At 38.3% G+C, this 24954-nt stretch overlaps 1 protein-coding gene across 5 annotated transcripts in view; it reads left to right on the forward strand.

The window, feature by feature from the left end:
- PDZRN4 (PDZ domain containing ring finger 4) overlaps positions 1-24954 on the forward strand; it is a 234099-nt gene that overhangs the window by 191660 nt on the left and 17485 nt on the right. For all 5 annotated transcript variants that reach the window (XM_068190017.1, XM_068190018.1, XM_068190019.1 and 2 more), the window contains 2 exons: positions 1315-1568; positions 3158-3260. In XM_068190017.1, coding sequence (XP_068046118.1) covers positions 1315-1568; positions 3158-3260 — 357 coding nt within the window. The remainder of the gene's footprint in view (positions 1-1314; positions 1569-3157; positions 3261-24954) is intronic.

Below are 24954 nucleotides of genomic sequence, written 5' to 3' on the forward strand. Positions count from 1 at the left end.
AAGACAGTTCCAAGAATTTCTTTAATGAAGGAGTGGTGTGGCAAAGAAATTTTAATTTCAACCACTATTTGCAAACATTGGGGAAAAGTAATTTATGGGGTCTATCCCATTTCTGGGGAGGGTTTAGACTTAGTTCATTAAGTTTTATGAAGTTTTATGACTCATTGTCTATACAAAGAAGATAATTTGAGCATGATCTTTCAGCAGATTCCTATTTCTGATTTGCTGGTAGTAATATAAATTTTAATCAGGTTTTGGTACCTTCAGGTAGTCACATTTCTTACTAGAAAACCCTACCTTTCTACCCCAGCACAGAATCATCTCGTTTCCACAGTAGCTCACATCAGTTATGTCCTGTGTAGCAGTCAACAGTGGTCCCACTGCTCTGGAAACAGTGGAATAGCATTTTTTGTGTAAGGAGGTTGCACAGCCCTGTGTTCAAGGGCTTAGCTACTGACTGCCATTGACCAATTAGCCTTCACATTTTGTAATGGGCTGATGCTTGCAAATCTTGCCCCAAGCCCCTGAATTTGTATAAATTTAGCATAATCAAACCTTTCGGTTACTTTTTTTAGTACCCTAAGGCCTCATCTAGACCAGGAGGAATTTGCTGCTTTGCCTGTAGCAGAGAGAAACCTTGTCACAGTCTTTTAGTTTTGCCAAGCTATGCAACATTTGCAATGTAATTTTCTCTAGTTGATTATTTGTCTGTTCATAGCAAATTATTTATTGAGTTAGTTCTCTTGCCTCGAAAGACCAGCAGCTGACTATGCTAGTCCAGTCTTCCTATCTGTGGTCTTAATGGTTGTATAATAGCCATTAACAGATAAGTGACAAAACATTGAAAATTGGCCTTGTTTCTTTTTAGACATCAGAGACATGTTTATTGACATCTGCATTAATAACAGTGCTATGCCAGAAACCCTTTAAAACAATTGCATGCCAGAGAAAATGCTGAAATTCAAAATTAAAGGCACCCCTTCTATTTTAGCTGTATTTTACAAAGCTAATAAAACAGGATAAAGAAATAATTTAAATTACTTTCCAAATACTGTATTTTCTTTGCTGTGTTTGGATTCCATTGGGTGGGATGTTATGGAAGAGTTCAAACCATTTCTAATTTCTGGCAAAGATTAAAGAACTTATTTCTCCTCACAGCTGTATATTCCCTCTTGTATGGATATCAAAATGTGCTCATCAATGTCATCATGTGGCTTGATGTACTGCACATATAATCCATGCCCCTATATTTTACACCAATGTTTTTATGGTGCCTTTTCTCTCACCTTTTCTGTATTCTCCTATTTTGTCTAGGTCAATGGGAAGGACCTCTCCAAGGCCACTCATGAAGAAGCAGTGGAAGCTTTCCGCAATGCCAAGGAGCCCATTGTAGTTCAGGTTTTACGACGAGCCCCAGCTACCAAAGCTCACAGTAGCTCTCAGGATGTTCAGCTTATGGATGCCAGCACTCAGACTGACATCACTTTTGAGCATATCATGGCTCTGGCTAAGCTAAGGCCTTCCACACCACCAGTTCCTGATATCTGCCCTTTTCTACTTTCAGATAGGTATGGTTTATCTTTTTCTGCTGTTTACCCGTGGGATTGAGGCATTGCAGTGATGGTTTTCTAGCCTTTTCCTGAAAAAGTCTCAGGAACACTTTAAATAAATAATAAATGTTGTTGATAACCACTATGCCATTCAGCCTTCAGTGACAGCTTTCCTAAACTCTGCTTGTAGATTAGGGCTACAGGAAGGAATCTTAGTTATGTTTACTTTGTGTTTATGTATCTGTTCATCCAAAGCTAAGACTTAATCAAGAAGAAAAACACTTCTGTGTTCCAACACACCAAAAATCCTTCTTCAGATATAGAAAGAGCTTGTCTTGTTTGCTATTCTTCCAAATTTTTCAAAAAAAAAAAAAAAAATCAAGGAAACAAGTGATTTAATATAAAGGTCCCCTTATCAAAAGCAAAACAATTCAAAAAATATAGATATCCAAAAGTACCATTTCATCTATCATATAGCAAAATGTGTGGATTAAATTATCTCTCTTTGGAATTGAATTGGATGCAAACACCAGCAGGTGGTGCTTATACATAAGTAGGGTTTAGGTTTCTTCCTCTATTGACTCCACCTCATAAATAACATCATATTGTGGGTGACCCAAGATGACCCTACAGGCCCTCTGTAGCCTGCAAAAAACAATTATAGCCTTAGAGCTTTTCCAGTGACTTGCTGGCATGTCGTGTGTGTCTGCAGAATTGATGCTAATGCAGAACATGACACTTTTGACTTTGATGTAGGTCCATTTTGAGAAGTTCTGGGTTAGATGGATTTTGCTTACTGCTGACTGCTGCACATTAAGGAGCAGGATACCTGTATTTCTGAGTTTCTACTGGGTATTTCTAAACTGTGGGCTACTGTGATTGAAGTTCTCATGTCCTCAGCATGGGGAAGAGTTTTTATCCTCTGCTAAGATAGGTCCACACATAGATACTACATGGCTGGGATCCAGCCTTGTGTCTAAAGATGTTGTAAAGACCTCATTCTTTGTGTTTCAAGCCCATTTAACAGTACAGTTTACTGACATTCGTAACCATGCAGTTGCTCAAGTGCACTTCACCATGTTGTTACCACATTAACACCAGAGGATAATGCAAATTATTTTAGGTAAATTCTTGAGCAGTTTGTGAGCATATGGCCTGTAGATTGTTCAAGACTATGACCAGATAATTAGTGAGCTGCCCCCAGCTGTGACACAGCACCTGAATCTGGAGTTATGTACCTTTGTGAGTGTAAGGAATCCAAAAATGTCACAGTGAAACAGTTCAGCTCAAACCAGACCCTTTTAAGAAATCACTCTGTGTAAATATGCTGAAAGATGAACCCAGCAAAATGAACTCAGCCAGAGCACGAGCTTTTGCAAGGAAAACAGCCTGTGCTGCTTTTGGTACTGGCTCTTTCAGGTACTTGGTTCTTTCAGGCTGTCAAGCCATTCACAGTAACACTCCTGAGATGAGAAAACTATGAAGTGAGACTGGGTTGGCAGCAGGGGGAGGAGGTGACAGTGGAGGGGGGTGAGGTGGGACCTTTTAATTTTTAAAAAACACATAAATCCTCATCTATTGTTATTGTACTGCTTTGTTCCACATAGCTGCCATTCTCTTCACCCAGTGGAGCATGAATTTTATGAAGGTAATGAGTATCTTTCCAGCCTGCCTGCTGATGCAGATAGAGCAGAGGACTTTGAGTATGAGGTAAGATCATGGGCACATTTCACCCTCTCTTTCTGTTATTACAGATATGGCATTTACACAGCTGATAGCAGGCTCCTCTGAGAAAAAGAAGAGTCGAAATACTTCTTAAGAATCAACACAAAAGGCAGTTTTGTGTTATACCTGTGTGATGTCACTGGATTTACTGGGGTTAGGCTAGGGTTAGGCTAAAGATGTGAAATTTGAATGCAGAATTCTGCAGTGGGTGACTACATACAAGTCTAGGAGGCTTGTTTAACATGTTCTGTCTTTGTGCAGTGGAGACTGCAACCCGAATGTTTCTTTTTAGTAGATTTAATGCTTTAAAGCAGGCCTTTCCACGATTACAAATGGTTACTGGAAGCTTAATTGCTTTCCCCCTCCTGCCTCTAATTTTAAGAATCAATTGTCCTTGTATTTCATGCCTGAGAAATCAGTCTTCTAGATATTTGGGGGTGTGCTTGAGTGTTTTTAAGATCACACTGCAAACTGGACAATGAATATAGTTTTTATTACTTGCTCTTTGATATTTGACATTGTAAGTATTGCAATTATAAGAGATTGTGCTCTGTACCACAAATCTCCCTTCGCTGCTAATGTATTGCACTGTCTGGTGACAAGGGTGGATGTGTTTCTGAGTCACTGGAAAATCATTATGTGAAGCTTCCCAAAATGATAGCATGTGATTAGTGATGTTGCTCTTCATTAGATTTTCATTTCAATATCTAAATAATCTACTTGTCAGTCAGTCATTAGCTTTTCATGTTTTCCACTGTCATCTAGTAACAAAATATTTATAGGAACAGGCATAAGAAGCAGATGGTTCTTTTTATTATTAAACAGTGCTGAGTCTTTTCATAAGTTCAAGTTACTGTGTTTTAAATAAGAATGATTATAAATAATTAAAAATCTTTAATACAAGATTAAAAACATCCTACCCTCCTGCTTGCTCTACCTTAAGAAACCCTTTTAAAGGTTTCATATAACTGGATGGCATTTGGAAATTAAATGAAAGGCGAAAGCCTTGGCAAATATGCAGTGAGTTCACTTTTATTGTGTCTTTAGCATCTAAGACACTCAACTGCAGGTTCAGCCCACTGCTCTTCTAGCAGACAGGGGAATCTGAAAAATCAAATAACATCTACTTAGTGGATCTCTTCAGAACAAGCAAACTTTTATTTGAACTCCTGTAAAAATCACTGCTATGGATAAGTGAAATTATTATTTCTTCCCAGTTGGATTTTGGTGTAGTATCTCACAGCATAAGTCTCAGACTTTAAGTTCTATTTTGACTCCCCCTGTGTAATACAATATTAAATTTCTCTTTCAGGTGTGATTGTTCATGATGCTTGTTCTTGAAATGTAATAGAAACTATTTTTTCTGGTAGTATTTAATTTAATTAGTAATGTAAGCATCTAGAAAGATTTTTTTAATGGTAAAACAAATAATTTTCACCATTTAATAAGAATATTAGTGACATTTTTTAAAGGGTCTACCTGGTGGAATCAAGTCCTCTTTGTGGCCATTATCTATCCCTAACAATGGCTGGCATAAATTCTGTGACTACAGTAAATGTTTGGGCAGGTTCTCAATTGCCTGTATTCTCTGATAATCACAACATCATAGTCATTAATTTACTGTTAGCTGTGATTCAGTTGCCCAAGGCATACTCACTGAGTGTCTGAAATAAAGTGTTTCATGTGAAATTTAAATGGGAAAGAAACTGTCTGGACTTCTTTGAGAAGAAGGTTTTCTACTAAATATGAAAGTTTTTAGGAGGAACAAGAACATCTCGCAGCCTTTAATTAGCAGAGCTCTAACCATTAAAGATATTCCCAAAGTTTAAGCCCATATGGTAATATTATGGTTTAGGTTACTCACTGGTTGTATTATCTGCTCTTTCAGGTCCTTGTAAGACATTATAAAGCTCCCTTGCCATAACCAGGGATCTGGAAAAAATGAGAGCATTGTCCTCATAGTAATATATCTCCATTACAAAAAAGAATCTCAGAGTCAAAAAGAACTTCCCAATTCCTGTTGCCAGTCCTGGGAAGAAGCAGCAGGACAGGGCTATGCTCCAGTGCTGTCATGGTCTCTACAACAGTATTGCCTTAGGTGTACTCTGCTGTGGCCACTCCTTTCCTCTGCAGAGGGACTTGCCCTGATGTATCCTGGCCCCTCAATTATGCCAGTATTACTTACTGTGAAACAGATGTAGGAACTAATCCAATTTTTTTTAAATAGAATTTTAGAAGTGTTGCTCCTGATCTAGTTTCAAGCATAGCTCCACAAGTTCCTCTGCTGCGGCAGCAGCAACAGGGAAGAAAAAATGCTCAAGTATTTGGGAAGACAAAAACTGACAAAAGATGAACAAAAATTATCACTGTCCATTTGATGCCAAAAGAATTTTTGCTTTTATATATTCTTCATATATTTGTAGCTCTGTAGACTATTATTGTATAGCTATATAGTTCCTAGCTAACTCCAGAATTTTTCCTACCCTGATAGACAGAAAGACAAAACAAATTTCAAAGACCCTATTCTAATCTTGCTTCTTCTGGGAACCAAGGAGGAGCTACCCTCCCAAGACACTTTCCTATAAACAACTAGAAGAAGGGGGCTCCAGAAGAGCCTGAACCAAGGGGGGGAATTACCTCATCACCTCTGCTTCGAACTGGGGATTCTTGGCAATATGCTGATTTGCTGAACTTACAAAACGGTCTTCACCCTATGTGATGTGGGCATTTTTCCTCACTCTCCTCTGGAGGCCTCCAATTAAAGACCAGCTTTTACATTACTTCCTGTCTTAATACTGTCTCAAAAGTGTGTTGCTTAGTTTCTAGATTTTTAACACATCATATCTGCCCATCTAAGGGTGAAAGCAGCATGGAGAAGGGGTGCAGAAGCCCTGCTCATGCCACCCCTCAGTCTGCAGGCTGGATGGAAGAACCACAGAGTGTTCTCTATCTCACACTGATTGATTTATCCTGTGTTTAGGGGAAAGAGGTTTATTGTTATTACTGTGCTTTATTTAGAAGGAGGATTTTATCAGTGTTCCCTGATTTTATAATTGTTTTTTAATTTGTGACAACTTTCTGGTTGAACTTTAGCTAATCACACACAGCAAAAAAACTTGTCTGCTATCAAGAGCATGGTTCTGTTTCCAAAATGCACATTAACCTTCCCATTGTACAAAAGGATGGAGATAAGTAGCTCACAGGTCTCCATGGTGAACATGAAAAATTTTAAATGGATTAAAATCCTAACCTTGAGATTTCAGAGAGGAATTGAAACAATATAGTGAGCAGAAAAAGAACTAGAAAAACACTTCATTATTTCCAAGAAATGGTTTGTAAATGAAGAATGCATGAGTTACAAGACACGAACGCAAAATATGGGGCCACATTAGGAAGTAAGGAAATGAGACGACTAGCAAATAGGGTGCTGGAAACAAAAATGTTTTCCAAGAAAGGGAATGTCCTGAAAAACTCTGATCATTTTTATTCTTGCTTACAAATAGTGCTAGTGTTTAAGTATCTGAGCTTCCACTATAAGAGACCAAAAGGAGGATCATATATGATAGCCAGTACTGGGTATATGGACTTATACTTGCAGTGGTAGGATTAGACACTTATAAGACTCTTCTACTCCAATTGTAAGCTAGAAAAGCCCCATGGGCTGTGATCAGATTGTCACAATGCAATGAACTCAAGTATGAGCCAATTGTCTTGGAAGGATGCACTCCCAGGGAGGCTCATTAGGCTCTATACAGTACCATACTTTAAACGAATGGCTGGGAAGATGATGAAGCTGGGGGATTTTCATCTGCCAACTTGAGCATCCTTATGTTGCTACTGCAAAAATTGTCCTAAAAGAAATTTTAATTGCTGGTAGATGCTTAGGCAGAGCCTGCATCAGTCAGTGTTGGCAGAAAGGCATCAAAAGATTAGCAATTCTTGAATAGCCGGATACTCGTGAGGACTTTTAAGAAGGAGGAATGGACTGATATGTAAGTGCTCCATTGGACTTGCAATCAATATCACTGAAAGAGAGCCAGAGATATTCAGAACAAACCCACCCAGCCTGACTATGAGTGGCTTTCTGCTGCTGGACAAAAAAGTTCAGGTTATAGATCACACTTGCTGGTACTAATGAGGTGAAATGACTAAAAGCATCACAGACCCTAGTAAATCTGTGTTAAACGTTGCTCTAAAATTTGTCCTTGTAAGAAGAATAGAGGCTACTGGTGCTAGGGAGGAATAAGTAAGCTAATGGTGCACACTTAATAATATTTCAGAACCTACTATTCAGGAGAGAGAAACTTCGTATACTTGTTTTGGAACATTAATAGTAGTACAGAAATTAAGGGGACAGAGTCACATAAATGGTGGGACAGTTACAAAATAGGTAGAAAAAAGATAACCTACAAAGAACGTTGTAAAGACAGAGCTGGTCAAAAGAGAGTATCACTGATGTCTGGTCCTACTCAATCAGTCTAATGAGACAAGAAAATAACATGTTACAAGCAGGCACAAGCCAATAGTGTTATTTAGTCACCAGGTCCTTATCCATGGGCAGAGACCTTCATACCATGTATGTACTGAAGTAGCTTTTGAGCAAAAGCAGAATGGGAGGTGATTGCTTTCTGCTGGGGGATTGCAGCTTTTAAAGCTTCATATATCTCAGGAAAAGATTCTAATTTCCAGCTGAATACTTCTTCCAAACAGCAAAAGCAGACATCCTTGAGAAGGAATAGCAGTGGGTTGCATTATCTGTTGTTGCATATATGAGGAAGACTATACTTAAATTTGCTGTCAACATTGATGGGTTGTTTTTTGGAGGAAGGTTGGATGTTAGTCAATGTGGATGCACAATGGAAGCCAGAATAATTGCCTAAAAGACTTTCCAGCTCTGATTATTTTCATTTTTAGGCACAAGTGATTGTTTCAGCTTTCAGGAGCCTGGAAAATTATATCCATCATGTCCATCCAACAGTCCATCATGTCAGGAGGGAAACATTTCAGAGTGAAAAAGGGAGAATGGCAGCCATTGTGTTAGCCCACCTGTGTCTGATGACTTTAGTTCTAATGCACGCCAATGCTAGTCTTGATAGATTGGTACAGTTTTAAGACCAGTACCTCTGAAAAGTTGCTTAGGATAGAGTTGACCCTATATGAAATTATGAGGTATTCTGATGCTCTTCACTTAGAAACTATTGAGCAGCTTTATGTTACTTTTTTGCTCAGAAAGTTTGTGCATGTCAGTAAACATACAGGCAACCACATGAATCATGTGCAGGTAAAATCTTTCTGTGATCATGTTTTATGGAGCCTTTTGTGTCCAAGCAATGAAAGGATAAGAGTTCTTGGGGGAAAGAGCGTGGTATTTTGAGAAAAAGCCATGTGAGACTTTTCCCACTTGGAGCATGAGCTAGGAACTACACACATGCTGTGTGGATTCTTCCCATGCTATAGAAAATAGGACTTCTGGAAATTAGAATATTCATATGCAAGTTGCTTTACTGCATCCTCCTCCTCCTAAGCACAGCAGTGCAAAGTGCTCTGAAGGTTGGTTAATACTTCAGGGCAAAAATTATTACTCTTAAGATCATGTTCTGATTTGTAGACCCAAGTGACAGATTTTTCCATCAGAATAAGGAAATAAATATATGTGTATGCATGCTGAATGCAAATGCTAATTTATGGTTATGCACAGCCATTCATTTAAATGTTTTAATAAGTATTTTTACTCATAAATCTGTGAACTGTAAATTTAGATTAGTCTATCAAGTTTACTATTGGCCTGCTCCAAACCTGCTGAAATTCCTAAGGTTTCCTATTGACCTGAGCATTTCCGGATCAGATGCTTTCAGCTGTTTTCACAAACAACTAAAAATGGGCCTTGAATAGAGATAAGCTAGAAACCTTTTGGAATTGGCCATGAGTAAGTCTTTGTGTAGACATCTTTTCACTGGATTCTTAAAAGTTGCATTGGGGAAAATTTTACCCTGCTCTCCTTGTTTCTTCTACTGTATCTGAGCATTGCAGTAGATACAGTGCAGCAGTAACACACTGGTTCTCTCTTCCAGTAATACTCATCCCACTGTGATGAGGGAAGGTATTTCAGGAACAAATTCAAATTTATCAGTTCTGTGATATTACACTTTTGAAGTGATTGATTTTTATTGACATTTTTCCTTAGAAATAAAGAAGGAGTAATTTCAGATTGCAGTCTGAGTGAGGCTGTTTATCTGAATAAAGTTACTTGAACACCTATAAGTATTTATGGGTTGAGGCTCTCATGGGCCACTGAAGAGTGGTCTCAGTGACATTCATTCTCAGTGAACAGCCCACCATTGCTGTAATAGTCCAGGAGAGACCTGCCTGCCTGGTGAATTCCTATTTAAGACCTTTTCAACACATGCAGTACTTAACCAATAAAGCAAACAGGTCTGTCTATCTTGTAAATACATATTTAGGGCCATTTTAACATGAGGATTACTGAGCTGATAGCCTGTAACAGCTCCCTCCAGAGCTCTGATAGTTTGCAAACACCCCTGTGTGAGCATTAGAGGAGCTTGCAGCAACACAACTGGAACTCCTTCTCAATTGCTAGCACCTGAGCAAACAGGCTTTTTTGGAAACAGCTTCTGTGCACACACTGCCAGCACTGCTGATTGCTGCCGTCAGGCTCTTTTGTTTTGTTACTTGATGAGTGTTTCTGCACAATGAAGCTAGCTATCAGGTTGTGTATGTTTTTTCACTGTATTTCCTACTGTGATTGGAGTCTTTATATTTTACCCTGAACTTCTTAAAATTGGAGATAAATCATAAAATGCACCTCTAGGAAATAAAAGGCAGTTTTTGAATTCAGCAACCACCAGACATAATTTAAAAGAGAAGGCTTCAAGAAATATGGATCCTTATAGAGATATGGATGTTGTAGTTTAGAAGAGCTGAAATGGTGGACAAGGTTGTGGCTTTCCATTTCATCAGACCTGATTGATGTGGTAGGAGAAATAGGAACAAATTTGATGTGTTGTAGGTTTTCAATGGAAAAAGCAGATGCTTCTCACCACATGCCTTACCTTATGGGGCTGCTGTTGTGAAGGGACTGAACTGACAGCTCAAAGTGGGCTTAGATAATTTGGGACTTCATCACAGAATCGTCGAATGGTTTGGATTGGAAGGCACCCTAAAGATCATTTAGTTCCAACCCCTGCCATTGGCAGGGCCACCTCCCATTTGACCAGGTTGTTCAGAGTCTCATCCAGCACGGCCCTGAACACTGCCAGGGATGGAGCTTCCACAGCTTCTCTGGGTGTCTCACTACCCTCATAGTGAAGAACTTGTTCCTAATATATAATCGAAATGTGCCTGCTTTCATTTTAAAGCCCTCACCCCTTGTCCTATCATGACATGCCCATGTATAAAGTCCCTCTCCAACTCCCTTGTAGCTCCCCTTAGGTGTGGAAAGCTGCTCTAAGTTCTTTCTGAGGCTTTCTCTTTTCCAGGCTGAACAACCCCAATTCTCTCAGTCTGTTATCATACGAGAGAGACACTTGGTACGCTATGTTTCTTTTCTGACCATTAGTTCAAACCTAGCAGTTACAGCTGAATCATGCTTACCCCATGGTATAGAGACATTTACTGACACCATTATTCTGTTTCTTTGGTGGCAATTTTTAATGTTATGTAGTACTTGCTGATAAGAAGTATCACGAAGGAAGTGAACAGGTATGTGTGTAGTTTGTGGCCTGGGCTGCTTAGGAGAGTCTGGTTTGTGGGGACTTGGGGTGATTGGCCTTTTTTTTTTCCCCATTCCACCTGTCCTATCATACAAATATAAAGAGAAAAAATGGACTGTGTTTAAAGCTAGTTTGTAAGGAATTCTGGATTAGTAAATAGATCATTAGAGTTGTTTCAGTTGGACCTGAAGAAGCACTTAGCATGATCAGGGCTTCTAAAACCTTTCCTTGTGATTTCTTCCTGTTAACTCAAAAGAGTTCTGGGTGGCTAACACCCGGCCTGTGACCCAGCTATTGACTAAAAATGGAAAAGGCCACAGTTGAAATAAAAAAAAAAAAAAAAGGGAAAGTGGCACTGGAATATTTTTGCTTTATTTTTTTAAATAATAGTGGATAATAATTAAAAGAACACTGAGGATGCATTTGGCATAAAACAGCAGAAGATTATGTATTTTCACTGGAATTTTTATTTTTAAAATAGCTGTGAATTAACATCAGTATAATTTACCCATAGACAATAATAAACATGGAAGTTCTCCCTAACTGTGGCTGATTGTACACTGTAAATGAGCAAAGGATTGATAAAAGTAGCAGCCCTTTTCTTTCAGTTTTTCATTTGTCTTTTAAGTATTGAAGTTACTTTTCAGGTACAATTAAATTAAACAAAACCATTCTATTGAGGTTCTGCAGTGTTATGATGTCCTATATTGCTACATGAATTCATAAGCAGGTGAACTAAGGACAGTTGTATTGAGAGACTGGCCAAGTCAATCAGTGGCAGAAGTGGCAATAAAAGCCAGAAGCCCTTAGATGTAATGCATCTCTTTTTTGGCCATTAAATCAGTCTTTTTCCTTGCTAGTCATTCGGTCATTTAGATAGAAGGCAATGTCAGGGTAATTTCTGCCACAGTTGTTTGTTGATTTTGAGTGTATTGCTGTATATCATCACAAAATCCTGACATTCAGAGTGAATGAAGTTGCTGTCATCTCACTTCCTCTAAGTAACAAATATGCCAATTTAGGGATTTGAATTGTGTCCACAACTGCAGAGAATCATGAGAGAATGGGGAGAAAAAGACACAAAACTGGCATGGACAAATTTATCAAGGTTATTACCATTTATTGTGTTTTAAAACAGGAGAAAATATTTATCAAGTCAATGAAATTCATTCTGTTTCATGATTTCATAAAACAAGCACAGGGTTACTCCTTATTTCACCTGGAAGCTAATAAAAATTCTTACTTGTTGTCAGAGCTTATGTTTTTCCAGGAAAATGAAGAAAAGTGACTTTAGTTCAGCAACACTTTATTGCTGGGCAACATTACAATGTATGGAATGTGCTTTTTAGTCAGTGAAGGAAGAGAAAGGTGCTGGTAATATTTTCATATTTATGGAAATGTGTGGATTATAAATCTTCTGTTTTGGAGAAATTCTTTGTTTAGACAGTTCTTACATTATTATCCCACATACTTCTATGTATGGTCTACAGTCAAAATGTTTCTAAGGGTTTTATTAATGCCATTTTTCATATGCTTTCTACTTGAATGTTCATGTAGTCGGTCTTGGAAATATGAAATCTAGCTATACAGACAAAAGATGGGAGGGAATAATTTATTATACATATTCTTTTAAAAGTAGCCTAAGTCATGTTAACCAGTTTATTATAATGTTGCTATTTTAAAGCTTAGATCCTAGGAAATCCTAGAGCACAGGAAACATGGGCTGAGTCCCTCTAGCAAGAGGGAACCTTTTACAATAAACTGGGCTTAAAGCAAGGTTTCAGTATTATTCATGCTGGGCCTTCAGAAGAGAAATCAAAAAAAAGCAGGAGAGGCCTTTTCTCTGTGAGTTTGCTTTTTTATTTAATGAGGGATCTCTTCAAAGAGAATGTGATAGTCATTCCTAGAGGGCATGGTTTGGTGAGCAGGAGTACAGGTGAAACTGTATTGTGCATCAAAAAGCAGAAGATGAGTTTGCTTTGTATTTCATCTCATGATTTTATCAATCTGCACAAGTATGTGTTTGGGGGTAGAGGGCTTTCCGTGTGCAACAGAAGTTTGAACAGCTGAAACTCAGCATGGATATGGTGCCTATAGACCTCATTTTGGTACCAGGAAAATCAAAATGTGTTTTGAAAGTAATTTCCTATTGCTTCATGTGCTTGATTTATAGGCACATGTATGTGATTAAAATGTGCATATTTTAACTATACATATTTTGTGTGTACCTCAAGGTAAACAAGAGCATAGATGGGATGGGATTTTAATAGTGCTTTCTAAAAATTTCTAAGTTCAACTTTAAAATTAGCTTTTTCATAGAATTTTGCCTCTACTGTGTCTGAAAAGCATAAACTGAATTACAGAAAGGTGTATTTCTCACAAATGTAATTGAAAAACTACATTTTCAACTTGATTTCAATTAATATCCCAAAACAGCCTTCACACAGTTGTAGATCTAGGCTGTCCAAACACATGGAGTTGTAACTGGTTAAGAGTTTGAACCTACAGCTATATATTTCACTGTCCAGATAAATGCTTGCTGTAGCAGATGTTGGCACATCTGTTATGCCTCCCCATTTCGATTGGCTGCCTGGGTGTTTAGAAAGTGCTGATGAGGCAGATAAATCTTCCGACACATTTCAGGCCCAAAGCAGGCAGGCAGCAGTAACAATGATGTTTATAGAGCCAAGTACTCAGCAGTAACATTTTGCAGTACTCAGCAGTAGCAAATATAAAGTATGATTTTACCTGCACTAGGTGAAATTTATTGTATTGTATTGTATTGATATTGTATTGTTTTAATTTAACATTTCATTTATTGTATTGTGTAAGCTAATTATTCTAAGTGATTTTCAGCTGATCTGAACTGCAGTTGAATGCCCCTTATATCTGCAGCTATGACACCACTTAAATCTCTGGACTTGGTGTAGCTAAGATATGTCTAGAAAAAGGTGCTTGCTACAATTTAGAAAGAACTGTAAGCTATGAAGAGGTTCTTTATTAAACTTAAGGGAACTGGAAACCAGAAACAGCTGAGGTATATGGGGTTTTTGGAGGGGGAACGACTATCATCTGGGGACCTGAAGTTCCTGGCCTTATCAGAATTCTTACTTTCAACAGGTTTTCTTCTACACAATGAAGTGTGTCAGATTTGAATGTTTTTGTACCATTAGGGCCTGGAAAACTCCAGAGTATCAAAGAGGACATTCATGGACAGAGAAGTATATATCTGACACTCTCAGGTGTGGAGACTAGTTTCCAAGTACATAGAACTTTTGTACATCTTGGATCCCTTCCAGACCTTAATCTCCAACACAATGAATGATAAACAGAAATGTAAAAGTTGATGTAAAGATTTTAGCACTGATGTAATGAGCTAATATTGTCTTATTCACTTCAGTAGACATTACCACTAAATTTTCCAAGCGGCCTTCAATTACCCCTATTTGAGGCAAGTCCAGAAATTGCAGTGAGCCTGTTGTAGAGGAGCAAGGAAATGGCTGCTGATTATACAGTTGATATAGTTATAGTCTACAACTTGTAGTTGTAGTTATAGTCTACAACTTCTCTGGACAACTCTTCCAGTCTTTGACTACCCTCATAGTAAGAAGCACTTCCCTAAATATCTAATTGGAATTTCCTGAGTAGCAACTAGTGTCTGTTGTGTCATGTGAATGTCACAATACACCTCAAAGAGTCTGGTTCTGACTTCTCTGGACTCTTGCATTGATACCTGAAGGAAGCAACAATATCTCCTTATTGAGTAGGTGAATTCTCTTCAAAAGACTAATCAAATGCAGTTGTCCCAGCTTTCTCTTTTTGGAGATGTACTCCAGCCCTCTAATGGACTTCTAGCCAGGCATGGAGTACTGTATTCCTACCTGAAAACCAAGAGAAGGTCCATTATAACATTTTACATCAGAGTCATTTCCATTGGAAAACAGATGGGGGAGCAAGTTCTGAGAAGCCCCAAAAGGAAAAAATAATTGAACTGGTTAAGTTTGATGGGTTTGTTCTTCCCACCCTCAAGGAGCAAAAACCAATGTGACAGTTTAGCATGTTCGTGCAGTTTAGCATGTTCACACACTTCACAATAGAATAGTTGCTACTCCAGTCTGCTTATCTCATTTTAACATAAGGTTCAGTTTCGGCCTCCTCTGTGCTATTCCCACCTACTTTGTTTAATGAGAAGAAAGTGACAATGTAGGATCTAAGATTAGTGAAAAAGAAACACTTCACTGCACGTTATCAGTTAGCTAATTATACTTCAACGTCCTCTTGTAGCCTTGCAAATTTACATTTCTATTGTGGGAAACACTAATAGCAAGGACCAAAGTTAATGCTGAAAAATACTACATATAGCATTTCATCATGGTTCTCTCTGCTGAGAAAGCAAGTATTCATGGTTTTCCCAGATACACAATATACCAGAAGGGGTGTTGGGTCTCAAGCAGGAGGGAATATATATGCATGGATATCACAGGAAAATATAGGTATGTAGTCAAGTATCAGTAATAAATCAGCATTCATACTGCACCATGGGAAAAGAACAGAAATAAAGAAGACAAATAGGAAGGCAGAGGAATCAGGGAGAAAAGTAAAACCATGGCTTGTTTGAAAAAAAGACAGTGGATATTTTATTTTCCAGTAAGTGTGATCATCCAGATAATCAGGAAAAGTTGTTTTTCAATAGCATTTAGAGTATTTAGGTTTAATATTTCTCATAAGTATTTCTCATAAGTGTTGATTTTTTGGATTTATAATTTTGATAGGAATCTGAAGATTTGGTATCATACATGCTAGCTAAGCTTCAAGAGAAGGTTTGTGACTTGCTGGAAGATACACTGTGAGCTGCTGAGCCTTTAGCAGCCAAGAAGCCTGTAATTTTTAAAGGCTTTTCCTTCTTTGACTTCCATATGACATACATTCACTCTAAAGTCCACCAGGTGTCTTTAAGCTAAAATATCCTTTAAATGCAAGTCAGATAACCCACACAAGGTCTGCCTGGCCCACAGACTTAAAGGTGTTTATCTCATCCTCATATGCTCCAGACCCTTCCTCCCACTGCAGCACTGAATTTGTTCATAGCACAGTGATCACAGGCTTCTCATATTTGTAGTCCAGCTCCATCATTCATCCAGCCCAACCAGTTGCTCCATCTGCTCCATGACTGCTATCCACACTGTCCTCACCCAAAGGGAGTCTCAGCTGACACCAGGGTGTCTTCCTCCTCCCACTCATGGCCAGGAGGCTGTTACTGATCATCACACTGAACACTCACTGGCAGGCTTACCATGCCTTAAATTTCTCCAGTGTTTGATTTTTCACACAGAAATGTAATGCACACCAAAAATTTTCACTCCAGAGCTGCAGGGTGAGAGTGAATTCCCACATCCATTGGAGCTTCTTTATTATTAAAAGATTCAGCAGCTACAGGGCCAAATTCTGCTGCCACAGTTGAACAATGATATTTAATTAATAGGTGCCTATATTTCAGCATATTAATTCTGGGGGTTTCTGCTAGTTTTTTCTTTTTCTCCTTTTGTTTTGTTTTGTTTAGTTTTGTAACACTGGTATCATTGTCTACAGCACCCTGCCATCCCAAAGCATTCTTTGTCTGGACACAAAAGAGCCTAAGAGTAGCTATAAAGCACGGATCAGTAGGAAAGTGGTTTTATTTTTAAGTATTTCTCATACTACATTGTGTTTGGGTTTGGATTATGCATTTGAAAAATGCTTGCTGATATTTCTACTTTCTGCTTTGATGTAAACAAATCTTGTGTCAGAGATTCTTAGATCTAAACCAGACTTCAAAAAATGAGGATTATATGAGACTTCAGCCTATAACGTAAAGCCCCCACCCCTTGGACTGAGCATTGTTTTTCCCCACCATGTGGAATGGAGATAACCCTCTATTTCTTTGTGGCAAGCTACCAACCAAATCCATTCTGGCAAATCTGACACCCAATGTGATTTGTCCTTTTCGATGCTGTTCATGAGAAGTCAGGACAGTCTTCTGTCAAAATTGATAAGTGAGAGGACACCAGGGAATGCAATTTTATTTGTAACAGCACAGCTGCCAGCAGTTCCAACTTGTTTACATCTAGGCTGGCTCTGTCTTGCTCCATAGCTTTTCTATTTCCATCCAAATAGCCCCCAAGTTCATTGTGGATGTCCCGGTCTGTGTGAAATCTGAATAACAGAACATACTGGGACTGTTAGAGAGAGGAAAAAATAATTTATTTCTTTAGGTTATTTTCACAACTTGGGGATGTCAGTAATTTTAAAAGCGAAACCCTGAACTCTACCAAATCTCCGTAGACTTTTACAGAATGGGTTCTAAAACTGATCTATAATATGCTAAAATTCTGCAGTGTTTGTTACCTTACATGTTGAAGATAGCAGGGCAGTTAAGAGCTTTGCTTTTCTGATAGAAGAATTGTGTTTCTGGTGAAAGTGGCAAATGTTTGTAAATTAAACCCCCTGCAAGCTTTTAAATACAAGTTTCATTGTGAAAAGAATGTGATAGGACCCTGCAGTGACCTGTGAAGGGGAGGGCTGTTTCACTGCACACTATTTCACACTGAATACTTCTGGAACATAGCCTTCAATTAGCCTGTGTTACAAAGACATTAATGTACTTCCTGGAAAATCCCTTTGACAGGAGAGCATAACTCTTTGATGGTGTTAGAATAGTTCTGAGGTCTAGGATGCCTTTGTTTGCCTGCAGTATTACTTGCCTTCTGTCTGGAAGCCCCGGAATCCCAGACAGTTTTGATCTTTTTTTATTGGCACACTTAAGAAAGCTGCAGTGATAGGCAGTTCTTCTATACAGGCTCTCCTGCAAGCCGTTTCTTTACAGTAGCTCACCCTAAACAGTTGTCATGGAGGTAAAGTGAGATAAGGGGTTTATATTGGACTAATCTATCTTATGACAGAAGAGCTTTTCTAGAAACTGAAAATTCTTGTTTCTTTTTGCCTTTTTTTTTTTTTTTTTTTTTGCATTTATGAGTAAATAGTCTATATGGTTTGTCATTAAAAGTTAGTGAAATCCAGAGATAGCTGTAAATGTCATTACTCTGATTCTGTGAATTGTGGGGTGATCTGACATTTTCCCTTTCTCATTATAAGCATATATCCAGTCACTGTGTTTTCAGGAATTGTAATCATGCTCTTAAATTAACTGTTAGATGATTGCCAGGAAAGCATCTCTGCAGTGTAACTGACCTGCCTGGCATGCACTTAGATACAGATATATAAGCACTACACAGATACATAACACTGCATGTGCCTATATAGTCATATACAAAAGTTTGCACACATGGACTTATTATGCACATGCAAGTAAAGAATAAAATATTTAACACCCACCCCAACCCTGAAAGAAAAATACCTACCTTAGTATGAAATTACTTCATTAAATATACAGCAGAGGTGTCACAGACTCTCTTCATCTAAACAGAGATAGGTAGTCAACAGAAAAAGGATCATAGTTGAAACAGATTATTTTGATGAATTCTAGCAATGCTAGGATTTACATCTCTTTCTTTGAGTTTCTTCAAATTACTTCTGGTCACCATTAAAGATATAACCTCTAAAAAAGCCATGCTCAGTGTTGGAAGCATGATTTAGGTAATGAGAAACATGATACCTGTTTGAAACACTGTCTGTTTCAACTGTGTATCTTACCTATTGTGCACACCCTGATCATTTGTACATGACACTCACAACTCACACAGTACAAATTCAAGGTAAAATGAACTGTGCTTTCAATGAAGTCTGAAAACTTGCATTTATTCTTCTGCTGATGTTTGTTTTGCTACAAACCCCTCTGTTTTACACTCTCATTTGCAATGTATGATTTTATGTAACATGTTAATACCATTATCATCTCTTCTGAATTTCAGATTACTTTTTTCTATTTAGTAGCTCCACTGTTAGCCCTCCTAGGGCTTCATTAGATTGAACTGTTCCTGTACAAAGAGTTAAGGTTCTGTTTGTATTATTTTTATTTCATGAGCAGAATTACTTGCCAGTGATGATGAGTGTGTAGCATTATGAAGATAAAATATTATTCAAAGTAGCAACATAAGCGACCAGTGATTTAGCAGCCTGGAAAAGGTAAATCCTTCAGGTCAGGTGGAGGAAAAAACCAAGAAAGTGAATGCTATTAGCAAGATGCTGCCAGGTGCTTGGCTCTTTGAAGCCCTGTTTGATAATGATCCCAATGCTTGCATCTTTGAGATGCAAGATAAGTGATGAGGCAAGAAGTGCAGAGTTGGAATTACTAAACACTTTTATGAGACTGCGACTGATCTTTTCTTAGTTTCCATAGTTTACAGAAACTAACAAGAAGCTGAAAAAATTATCTCACGTACAGAAACTTCATATAGTAACTGTGACAGAAAGTGTGAAAAGCAGCCAAAATTCAGCTGGAGGTTGGTCTCACCCAAAAAGGTGCAGAATCAAGATGATACTGCAGAATGAATCTTAATTTTAAGGTGTGTGTAATCCATATAGTCCATTAGCTCTTCTGTTTGATGCCTCAGAAGACTGGCACTAGCTGAGATAGATGAGGGGTTTTTTTCAGTGTAACTAATTTATTAAAATAAGTCACTCTTTAATGTACTTTCTCAGTTAATTCCTCATTGAGCTATTCTGTAAGTACTCTGATCTTGGCCTTTTGTGCTTCCTTCATTCAATTACTCATTCTGTCAATTTAACCATTAGTAAGATGAACAGTAAAACCAGCTTCTCAGCAATTACTATAGGTAAAAAGGAAAAACAAAGACAAAAGTAACTATTCTTCTCTTATTTTACTTTATTATTTTGGTGTTGTTTTTTTCTTAAAATGTACACTAAACACTATGCTTCTCCACTTTGGATCATCAGATATTGGGCCCCTTGTTCCATTCAATAAGCCTTGATTTCTGCTGAAAGGGCTGTGGCACAGAATAACTTGCCTGACACAAGACACTGCTTTACAGGTAAACAAGCACATAATCAAAAAACCTGTAAGGTAAACTTTTGTGAATTTTAACATTTCCAAATTCTTAGGTGATCTCACCATGGGGTAAATTGTGTAAAGAGTTTGGAGCTCTGCCTTGTGGTGGACTGTAAAGGGATAAAACATAAAGGTGGTTTATCTCATGGGTTTGTTTCAGAATCTGCACACGACCACTTAGCCGTGGGCAGTAACTCACTTATTAGTGGTAAGTGCATTGTTCGGGGTGGCTATGAAGATAACATTTTATTTTCTGTTTTTTTTTTTTTTTCCCTTGATATTGCAATAATATCAATTAGTAAGAATTATAATCTGGTCCAAAAGGTACTAGTAATCCTTCACTGGTACAGAAAAATTGCTGAACCCGCAGACGTGTCCATAGAGTGCATCTCTTTGAATTCTTTTGCCTTAAAACACCATTACGCTACTGTGGGCTTTGTAGATAGAACTTGTCAGCCATATTTCAAACCTTTTAGGATTAAGATAAAGGATCTCTGAAGTGCATTGTTTGTTTCACCATACAAGGGGTTTTTCAGATTGGCAGCATTTTTTCTTTCTGCTGATGGAGTAGGGATCCTTTTCCAGTATGCTGTGGTGATTTCCTTTTCTAAAAACTATGTGTGTCCTGTTGTGTTGGCTCTTAATTTAAAACCTGTTGTTTTCATACTTGTAAACAGCAAAGCTTCCCTTCTCATTCCTGTCTTTTTTTTCTTCCCCTCTATTTCGGAATGTTGTTTGAACTGGAGAGGGAAGAAAGCAGTGTGTTGGTTTTACAGGCTAGACTATACTGATCTTTTCCTCTAAAGAGAATGGAGCTAAATAGAGTTAGTAGATTCTAGTTAATGCATAGAAATTAAATAGTTGACTGTATCACAAACTTAAAATGTTTAGGATCTTCTGTCTTACCATGTTGCAAAAATATAAACTTTGAACTGTGAATAACAGGTTCTTTTACACTGGGGAATAACACTAATTAAAACTATTTTTTTTTACTATGTCTCAATGACAAGATAATATTGTAATTGAGGAGTTTAACGTTAACTGATCACACAATGTCCATTTAGGAAAAATACTATTGTGTTTGGATTTCATGCTGCCTCTTCTAGTGGCAGAGTTCATTGGACCCATTACTCTGGGATACTGTATGGGTGAACAAAGCTCAGTAGCTGTGACAGTTTTGATAGTCTGTCTCGGTCTTTTAAGTGGGTTCAGCACTTGCTGTAAAGGCAGATGGGGATTTTTTGGAAGGATGTAGAGTATTTATAGTATTCTTACAGTGCTTTTCTAATGCTCTGCAATAATTTATTCTTTAATGTGCTGCTACTCTGGTAGTGTTTTCTGCTTATAGATAAGGGAAACAAGTCACAAAAAGTTGTGAGGTGACTATAGCAAAGCAGTTACAATCAAACAGGGAATAGGGACTTAAAAGCAGAAAACTTCTGGAACTCTGCTAAAAATCTGTCTCACAAGGCAAGATTTTTTTTTTTTTTTTTTTTTTTTTTTTTTGGTAAGGTACGATGAATTTGAGGTGGTAGGGAAATTTTAATCCTACATGATCCGCATCTCTTTTCTGTCTTTTCTATGTCTGCAGAAATTGGCAACTTTGTAAATTTGCATCTCCGTCTTTCAAGAAGGGATAGTCCTTATTCTAATTTCCATGTCTGTCTTTTAACCAAATAATTTATGACAAAACACTTTAAAATATTGTCTTTACTGTGAAAATGCACTGAATTTTTGTTCTGGCCACACAGAGAAAAAAAACAGCAAGTCAAAGATTTAGCCATTTGGCATTGATTTCTGTCACTTGGCAGCAAAGTACTCTTCGTGTTGAGAGGTGCTGTCCCCAGTATGCCCAAAAGAGGGGAAGGCTATCATCTCCTGAGCTCTTCCTGAGCTGCAGTCCCTCTCCTCCCACCATCTGCCTGTCAGCACTATTCATGAATGTCCAAATATTATTTCTCATAGATTTTGAAAATGCTGAGTTTTGAAGACTGGCAGTTCAATCCCTACATGCACACAGGCAAAAGCCAAAGAGAAAGCTTTGTCTGTGTGTGTGTATGCATGCACGTGTGCATATATATCAAAAAATACTTTAGAGAAGGAAATCGTGTCCTTACAGATTCATTACTGCTGCCAAACCTACTGTTTCTTCTGTTAAAGAACAGTTGTGAGGAGAAAAACTTCACAACATTATAATGCATCTGTTGCAAAATACTATGTCAAATATATTTGACTGTGATAGTCCAGTGCTTCACTTGCTGCTCTACCATTGAACTTGTCTCATATGTGCTTTTACACAGACTTAGAGATCAGATTTGTGGGCTTCTGCTCTGAGAGATGATTTACTATTTAATGCAATGTGGTTTTAAATTTTCCAAAAACACTTTTGAACTGTGGTTTGTTTGCTTGTGACCAGGTTGTATTGTGTTTCCTGTGAAAAAAGAGATGCCACGAGGTTAGTAGTGCAGATGTGCCATGGACAAAAGGCAGTTATCTGGAATGACTTCCAGTGCAAAGCAACAGACTTTACCCACCTTCTGCCTCATGCTGAATGAGATATTACTTGAGTATGTACTTGCATCTAGACTGAAAAACATGAAATGGTTGTTGGAGACTTTAATACTAAGTGCCAGGATCTCGGTTGTAGGTATCTACAGCTTCTAAGCAGCCACAGCCATGTGCAGCCATCAGACTACACCCCATATAGTCATTTAGGAAACAGATAGTCCAAGACTACCAAGTACTAACCTCAGCTGTCAGATCTGTTACTGAGCAGAGAAGTGAAAGCTGTGGTAGCTCAAGTACTATGTGCAGCCAGGGCTATTGCAGCCCAGCCAGAGGACGTTAGTCACTGATACTTGTCATCAGTTGGTTCCCTGAGGTGGTTTTGGTAAATCTCTTCTACACACAGGATGAAGCCTCTCAGCTCATCCTCATTTTCTTTGCTCTTTCATGCCCTAAATGGTTAATTTTTTCTGCTTATCGAGCCAGCACACGTAGAGAATTCAGTTTGTTTGCAGCCTGAAATGTTGGTACAATTTCGTAGTAGTATTTTGACTCAAATCATCCACGAGAGTTTTAAGGTCATTCGCATCTGAAGAATTGTGTTCAGAGCAGTCCTTGGGGCCCCTCTCCACCCTCAGCTTGGGGATACAAGAGGCTGTGCCAGCAGGACAAGGAAAGTTAATGGATTTCAGCTCGTGCACATCTCCCTGTTTGCCTTGATTTAAAGGTCCCAGTTTTGGTCCTTTATGGTGTATTTAGGTTTCCTTATAGGCCTCCAAGGGACCACAAACTTCTTTATTCCTTAAAAGTATACCTTGTTGCTGTAATTGAAGCCGTTTTGTTACTGTAATTTTTCCCTAATATTACAGTTCTAGTCAAGTGGTCTTTCCCTCTGGAGGCATCAATTACTATGGGTTTTGAATAGGCCTCTCTCCAGTACACATCATTTTGCTCCCAATGCCAAAATCAGGTCACTGTAATTCCCTTCCCTATTAAAACATGCTTCTGTGATTCTTCTTTCAAACCCAGTGTATAACATGTACTAGTGAATAGTTCCACTCTTTACCACTCTATGTAAAACTCTTGCCATAACTATATGTAAAACTCCTGCCATATACCATACAGGTTTCATGAGTTTTTCCTACATTTTCTTTGTTTTCATGAAGACACTGAATGTCCAAAGCCCAGAGAGAAGCTTCTAGGGTTTGTGCAGGTAGTGAACCTGTGTAGGTTTGAATTCTTGTGAGGGAGCAGGAGAGCAAGCCATAGTAGTGCACTTTGTGAAAGATGTTCAGCTGAAAATGTCACGAGGCTCGTTGGCTAACCCAGGTGTGTGAAGTACAGGTCTTTCTGTAAGTTGTGCTTTTTTGACACCTGGGCTCCACAACTTGCTTGACTCAGTAGTGAGTCCTCACTGCTGTGCACGCAATGCCTGTTTGTGGATTAGTCTGTATGACATCTCTGGGAATGGGGAAGAACAGGCTTTGTATCACAGAGAACTCTGTATATGAGAACTGAAGCAAAGGTTAGTCTCTCTCCTTTTATTGCATAGCCACAGAAGCAGAAGCTGTCACGGTCCAAATGTGACCTGAAGACTCCCTTTACATACAAATACCAAATAAAGTGTCCTACTTGAAACCAAGCTAATACTCTGTGTTATTGGGTTCATCCTGCTTTATTACAATTATTTGTTCCACAATGTTCAAACCAAGTGCAGCTTTGCATTTTTGTGAATGGCTCCCCTATGAAACCCTAAAGATGCTTAGCTCAGATTGGTGTATGTAGTAGTTATCAATCTACCATCTGCCCAAAAACTTGCACTTTTCATGAGATGCCACTGCTGGGACATCTGGCACTAAAAATATGTTTTCTGCATCATCTCACAATTGAGGAAGATGCCATGTCTGTTTAGCTCCACAGGAGATTTCTTGAAGCATCTTTCTATTATTTAGCAGCTTCTGCAATGAAGCACCTCTACACTGGCCAGGGAAGGAATTATGCCATTAATGGAAGCCTGTACTTCTGCATTATGGCTTGGATTGCTGTCAGAAGGGAGTGACACCTGTGCAATGGATTGATTGATGGTGTCCAGTCTGTCTTACATGCTATAAATCAGCTGGTGTGATGTGACTAGAAGGACTATGTAATGTACTGTAAGTCAGCTTCTATTACCCAAAAGTCAAAGACCTGTAAAATCAATGTACAGCTATATTTCTCAAAGTTTGGCATGTCTTACCAAAAAGTTCCTGTATAGCTTGAACCTGCATTGTACTGGAATTTCCTTTTTAATTCACAGAATAATTTCTCCCTTATAGATCCACCCATAACATTGTGTCTCAAGACTGTGCAGGATGAGTAGGTCATACAGCATGAATATCTCAGCAGCTTGGTGCTCCCTTGTGCTGTGCAGTTCTTTCCACCCTTGGCAAGAGCCACCACA

This window comes from Anomalospiza imberbis, chromosome 5, assembly GCF_031753505.1.
Source record: "Anomalospiza imberbis isolate Cuckoo-Finch-1a 21T00152 chromosome 5, ASM3175350v1, whole genome shotgun sequence".
Lineage (NCBI taxonomy): Eukaryota > Metazoa > Chordata > Aves > Passeriformes > Viduidae > Anomalospiza > Anomalospiza imberbis.